This window comes from Magnolia sinica, chromosome 2, assembly GCF_029962835.1.
Source record: "Magnolia sinica isolate HGM2019 chromosome 2, MsV1, whole genome shotgun sequence".
Classification (NCBI taxonomy): domain Eukaryota; kingdom Viridiplantae; phylum Streptophyta; class Magnoliopsida; order Magnoliales; family Magnoliaceae; genus Magnolia; species Magnolia sinica.
The window spans coordinates 89,884,506-89,891,140 of record NC_080574.1 but is presented as its reverse complement, the minus strand read 5'-3'; the positions used below and the strand labels follow the sequence as shown (position 1 = coordinate 89,891,140).

The 6,635-nt window shown below is 37.7% G+C and overlaps 1 protein-coding gene and 1 long non-coding RNA gene across 2 annotated transcripts; both read right to left on the bottom strand.

Moving 5' to 3' along the window:
• Nucleotides 1-354: 354 nt before the first annotated feature.
• Nucleotides 355-2,053, bottom strand: LOC131229507 (ribonuclease TUDOR 1-like). The gene is made up of 5 exons (XM_058225481.1): nt 1,804-2,053; nt 1,434-1,717; nt 1,086-1,316; nt 823-1,011; nt 355-739 (listed from the first exon to the last, which is right to left on the bottom strand). The coding sequence occupies exons 3-5, from the start codon at nt 1,116-1,118 to the stop codon at nt 587-589; spliced, it is 375 nt and encodes a 124-aa protein (XP_058081464.1). The 5' UTR covers nt 1,119-1,316; nt 1,434-1,717; nt 1,804-2,053; the 3' UTR covers nt 355-586.
• Nucleotides 2,054-2,503: 450 nt separating this feature from the next.
• On the bottom strand, nt 2,504-6,224 carry LOC131237256 (uncharacterized). The gene is made up of 5 exons (XR_009167144.1): nt 6,046-6,224; nt 4,218-5,339; nt 3,622-3,703; nt 3,152-3,216; nt 2,504-2,915 (listed from the first exon to the last, which is right to left on the bottom strand). It is a non-coding gene; the product is annotated as an uncharacterized LOC131237256 (long non-coding RNA).
• Between the last annotated feature and the right edge of the window lie 411 nt (nt 6,225-6,635).

Below are 6,635 nucleotides of genomic sequence, written 5' to 3'. Positions count from 1 at the left end.
TGCTCCAAGGCAGGATGGATACAAACTCTAGATACAAGTTAGAATGCAAATTCATATTTCCTAATTTGCAAGACATGGCATACAGGTATCCCGTCCACAGCATGTCATTCATATTCGATTGAATGCTGGTAGTTTGCTTTTATAAAACAGATATATGTTGGTATTTACAACATTCTAAATTTAATTACTAATGTTTGCATACTATTTGAAGCAATATTCTTCATTATATTCCCTTTTTTTTTAACACATGAAATATTGTTAAAAAAGGTGCATCAAAGCCAATAAAATTATAAATACTGCTTACTGACAACTAGTGATTGCCAACAACTTTTCCAGAACAAAAAAGGAGCCACTTTTTGTAGTTAATGAGAGTCTCACCATGGCCCTGTTCCAAGAATTATTTGCACTGAACTGAGCAAGGACAATATCCCCCTTCTTAGGATTAAAAGCGCCAATGACAGGAGGATCTTGGAGGGTCAATGAAGCTAGTTGCTGCTGAATAACAGCCACTTTCTGATCTCCAACTGTTTGGACATAAAACTTGCCACCGCCCAGTACCTCAGTAACCACCACTTGAAAGTAAAGATCAGGAAGGCAAGTCAATTATCCACCTAGAGAAATAAAACAAGGCATCACTCAAGCAAAAATCACACAGCACCTTAAGCACTTCCTTCTGTTTGGTCTCAGCCACTGATGACCCATTAGTAGCTTCCTGTCCTTCAACATGATTTTCCCAAATCTGCAATAAATATGTGTCAGCAGACACAAAGTGAGCAAGCTCGGCATCGACTTTCTAATTCATGAAGCACCTTAAGCACTAACCTTCAATCTCTGGTTTTTTGCAGACTGCTCAACCTTTGCAAGTAGGTGAGAATCAGGAATCCTGTCAGCACCAAAAGTAGTTTGAAGCCTTTCCAGCCTAGACTCTAGAAGAACCACAGCCATGTTGGTCTTTGATTCCCATAAAGAACCCAAGAAGGTTCCAATTCTATCAACTGTTTCGACTTCAATCTGCACAAAATTATAGAAATTTAACAGCACTGAACATGAAGTAAAATGGAATAAACCGAGGCAGAACATGGTACCTCTACATCCCTCTGCAAGATCTTTCTTCTCATGAAGGCAATTGCTTCATCTGAGAAAGGCTCATCGCGGCCGGGGCATCTAACACCAGAGAAGGAGAATGGAATGCTGCAAGTTTCCTTGGGGATCAGCAATTTAAACCGATGACCACTAAGGACGTAATCCACAATAGCGGGTGGCCTTTTACTCTATTGCAAGAAGGGCAAGAAATATTTAGCTTTTTTTGCAGATGCCTAAAAATATATTTTTTTAGCAAGTTCTGAAGGAACAATTTCATTCCAGAAGAGATCATTTTATAGAACCAAACATGATAGAAAGTTCAAGGAAACAAGAAGGTTCAGCTTTCTGACCGTCAGCAGGTCTGTTACATGCATGACTAGGGGATCCTTTGCAGAATGGATCCTTTTCTTCCCATTGATTGCACAAGATTCAGTAGCAAGCAACGTGTCATAATAATTTGACCTTTCCTCAAAATCTTTTGTAATAGTCAACACATGAAACATCAAGAAAAACCTACTCATCATAAATGCAAGCAACCTAAAGTTGAACTGATGTTAACAAAACCACTCAAGTGATTGCAACCTATCAACCACACAAGCTTTTTCTTGTAAATATCTGCTTACCTGCATAGAAACTGAACACAAGGGTATATATTGATCATGGTCTGGTTAGATGGAATTTCAGTGATTCAAATCCAACATCGAGGCATTTAATACATACACATGGATTATAGAAAATTCAATAAGCAGTACCAACTGTCTGGATTTGAAATGTTTCAGGAACATGGGCTTCAGCAAACTGAAACAACAAGAAGGTGCAAATTGATTAAAAATAAGGATTACTTTGTTGCTTAGATGAACTTTCAGCATACCCAATCCACATATCCAAATGCAATGCTGAAAGAAACTGTCTGGTAAATCTAGTATTAGAGGATCATCCCTACCTCAATACCATGAAAAAGAAAACTCAAAAGTGTGGAATCAACTACTTTATTTTTTTATTTTTTATTTTTTTTTTGGGGGGGGGGGGGGGACTTGGGAGGATCAATCAACTACTAAGGCAGGTCATGGAAGATAAGATTTATATTGGAAGATCCAACACATAGAGAACTAAGGGGACAAGAAGATCTTTCCAGCAGCAGGTCATGGAAGATCCAACACATAGAGAACTAAGGGGACAAGAAGATCTTTCCAGCAGCAGGTCATGGAAGATCCAACACATAGAGAACTAAGGGGACAAGAAGATCTTTCCAGCAGCAGGTCGTGGAACTCCCAGAGGAAAAGATCAATAACGGGATTCAAATATCATTACAAAACCAACTGCCATTCCATAATGAGGCTAGGATCCTAGAACCACAGTATAGTCCAATCAAAACAGAGGCAAAACCATAACATTATGCATTCAAATATCACAAGGAATCAAAATTATTAAGAAGGATACACAAATATACATATTGAGGCTACCACACAGTTACAAATGGGAAACAAATTCGTCCAGCCATTAATCATTCTCTATGTATACTTTTAAATTGTAATTTGTAATTAGCAGACATCTTCATTTAGCAAGTTTTCACACTTTGAATCCATGAAGAAATCATAGTACATGCATTCACATTTACAAATGCATGATTAGAATCCATACATGTATCAAACAGTGAATGATCATATTTTCTTCATAAACATCAACTGGTGTAAGCAAACAGAATAAGCAATATATCACATTGTAGATAAAGCACCAAATAAGATTTTGGTTTCATCCTATCATTTTATACAAAGTACAGAGTCCAGACCACAGCTCACCTGCTTGTCTTCCAAGGTACCAATTTTTCCATCCTGAAACAAGAGAAGTGCAATTAACATGAATTATCAATGTCGCTAAGTAGGACTATATAAATTGAACTTATCTTCTCCAGAACAAAAACTCACCAGCAAAGTAGCTAATTGCTCCACTAATTATCAATGTCACTAAGTAAAATTGAACAACAACAAAATGTAGTTTGAGCATCCAAGTGTGGAATTCTCCAGACAAAAAGGTGGAAATGGTCTAAAAACTCATATGAATGGAATACCTTCTCATTTCCAGAACTACGGTGCATTTATGTCAAGTGACTGAACATTTGTAGAAGGAAGCCTTCTGCATGATACAAATGAAGTAAACACAATTAAACCCTTGTAGCATGTTTGTATACATATAACATATCTATATAACATTAAAAAAAATCACAATAAAAATAAATAAATAAATAAAAATGAGATGATGATGGAACTGTTGCCCAGGCCCAGAAGTCAGTCTGATCCAATAATCAGATGGCCAATACAAGTAGGAGAAGATGGATATATATACTCCTAGCCATATCCCAGAGAGAATAGGATTGGACTTCAGGGACCCTCACACAAGTAGTGGCCTACCAAAGGAAGAGTCAATAGTAGTGGTCTACACTCAACAAAGTAAAATTAACAACAATTGGATAGTTAAACAGTTGTCTCATCATCCACATTAAGGCCCACCATATCAACATAATCAAGACAGTTTCATCACCAACTATGTCATTGGAGAAAAGTGCAGGAAGCCATCTGGATACTACTCTTTACGATCTCCGGACTGTTGACTGGTGGTGCTTCTGCATATGCATCATGGCAAAAAAATCAGGCCAGATCTGTCGTTCATTTCATCCAATTCGTATTTCTTGTACAAGTGCTAGTGTGGCATATGTTTGATGCAGGGCCATTGATCTGGTGCTGCTTGCGCATACGCATGGCCCAAAAATCAGGCTGGACATGTCCTTGGCTGAGTTCATGTATAAGATGGTTAGGGAAAAAAAATGTCCACCAGTTCACACCCTTAACGTACATGTTCCCCCAGCTGATGACAGGACTGTTCTGATTTTTTATCACAACACATGGTGGGGCCCACCAAATGAACGGTGCATATACAGAGTTGATTCCTGATAACCACCCCTGTGAGCAGCTGTAGCAGTTTTTGCTATCCCAACACCCCCAGTTACAAGAACTACTCTTTCTTAATTGAAGATAATTCAAGTTTGTATAAATATCCAAAAACATATCTACATGAACATAGTAATGAGAAAGAAAGAGAAATCAAAGCAAATGTCTCATTGAAATCCATGCCCATACCACTATTTAGGCACATTTTTCAGTTAGAAATGGTTGTCTGGATCGCTTCCAACAGAAGTCCAGCTGTGAGTGGCTTCACCAAAACAACTCTGCTGCAGATTCAATTTCACTGTGTTCCTCGCCATCCATCTCACCTAAAACAACAAACCATAAATGAAAAAGAGATATTGATTTCTAGTTTAGAACTTCTCCAAGAACTAAGGTATGTCTGAAACCATGGATTCCAAGCCAAACAATGAAAAAGGGAAAAGGTTCAGTGGGAGGCATGGTGTATTAGGGAATCCTCCATGTCTAGAGCCTTGGCAATTTGGAAAGAGATTATTTCTATGAAGTCAAATTTTGTTGAAGGAATGGGCTTTGCCCTCGGGAATGGGGAGAATATTAGTTTTTGGGAGGACATTTGGGTTGGTGAAGAGTCCTTGCAATCTTTGTTCCCGAGAACTACTCGCCGGTCCACAGTTCATGACAATCCGGTAGCGCCTTGCTTTTCAATTTGTAGTGAAGCCGTTATGTGGTAAACATGTGTGTGATCTAATCAATCCATTCAAGTGGCACAATCATGTAAATGCCCTTGTTTAACATGAACCTGAACCAGACCCACTGGAAACCAAGGTCCAAAGACCCAATGGGTACCAAAGGATAGTTGAACCCAATCAGTTCCAGGTCCAGGTTCTCAGAAACATTTCTTCTTCTTTTTTTCCTTCTTTTTATCAAGAATCCTGACAATATGATGAGATATAACAAGAGATTTTTATTTAAGAGATATTCGAGGAGGAAATAATTCCAAAATAGAGCCTCATGGATACCACCTTCTTTAATAGTAACATCTGTAGCAGATCCATTTTAGTTTATGGTTTTTAATGGTGTAAACAAGATACAAATTTTATGGCATGGGCCAAAAGATGAACTATATACAAATTTCAGGTGGACCACAACATACAAAACAGTGGTGGAAGGCCATTATAAACTTTTTTTTTGTGGGTCACAAAAGTTTTGGATCTAATTTTATCAAAACAGGTTGGATACTAGCAGATGGCAATTCAAAAATGATAGTGTTGGAAATATGTAAATACCCATGAAAATGCTGGAGAAAAGGAAAGTGTAACATGGCCGTAAAAATATCTGCACAAAGAAAGCTTCAAATTGATTAATTTAAAAATAGAAAATGATATTTGCATAATGTTTACTACTCCAAACAAACAATATCAACTCACCTAAGGCCCTGTTTGGTAGACACCTAAAGAATGAGTTGATCTCATTTTGGTTAACAGAAACTATGCATTAATCTTGATCTCTAATAGATAATGAGTTCATGTTAAAAGTGATTATGTGATACAGATAACAATCTATAATACATAATTATTGTTAGCTAAAATGAGATGAACATATTTTTGGATCTACCAAACAGGTACTAAATGTGTTAAATAAAATTGCAGATTCAACTAAACAGAAAATATGAAGTAGAATTGCTTAGTCTATTTGTTCCTAATATAAAGAAGCATGAGAATTAACATCTTTTAAGACTGAGATTATTGGCATTGTTAAGCCAACATTTATTACATGATTAGAAATCCATAGCATAGATCTAAGCAAAAATTGTGATATTATAGCTTGAGAATAGCTTTTTACCTTCTAAGTTAAAAGTGAATAAAGAAAAAAAAAACAAAAAACAAAAAAAAAAAAAAAAAAACAAAACAGCACTGAACAGAATTCATATAAAATCTATATAGTCATCCAAATCTATATAGTCATCCGTAGAAAACAGAATTCATATAAAAAACAAAACAGCACTAAACTTTGGCATGCTTTAAGAACTGTTTAGGTATACCCCAAAATCACAATTGCATCTGCTTTTTGGTGGTCCACCGAGTACCTGAGACTGCACAAACAGGAACTGCATTTCACGGGCTCCCATTATCTGTCCTAAAATGATGGTCAAACTGTTTCAAGTAAGGGCAACTGGAAACTATCCGACAATATACTTGGAAACAAAAGCATGTTAACCCCAAAAAGGGTTTCGACAATGAAATCCCTAAAAAGGGATTCGACAATGCAAATCCTTAATTCGGGATTCGACATTGCAAATCCCTAATCAGGTATTCTAAATTACAGAAAGCAACAACAAGAAGGGAAAAGGTTTACATCATGCCTGAGAATCGGAGATTCACGAGCAGCGGAAGGCCGAACTGCAGCAGAGGACTGAGGAGATAGAGAGAGAGGGAGAGGGAGAGGGAGAGGGAGAGCGAGTGGAGAGGCAGAGAGAGGGAGGGAGAGGGAAAGCGCGCGAGAGGTAGAGGGAGAGGGAGGAAGAGCGAGCGGAGAGCTTGAGGGACTGGAGAGGGAGAATCGGCGTGCGGCTGGAGATGAGTAGGTGGAAATGAAGTTAGGATTTTTTTTCTTCTTCTTATGGGACCCTTT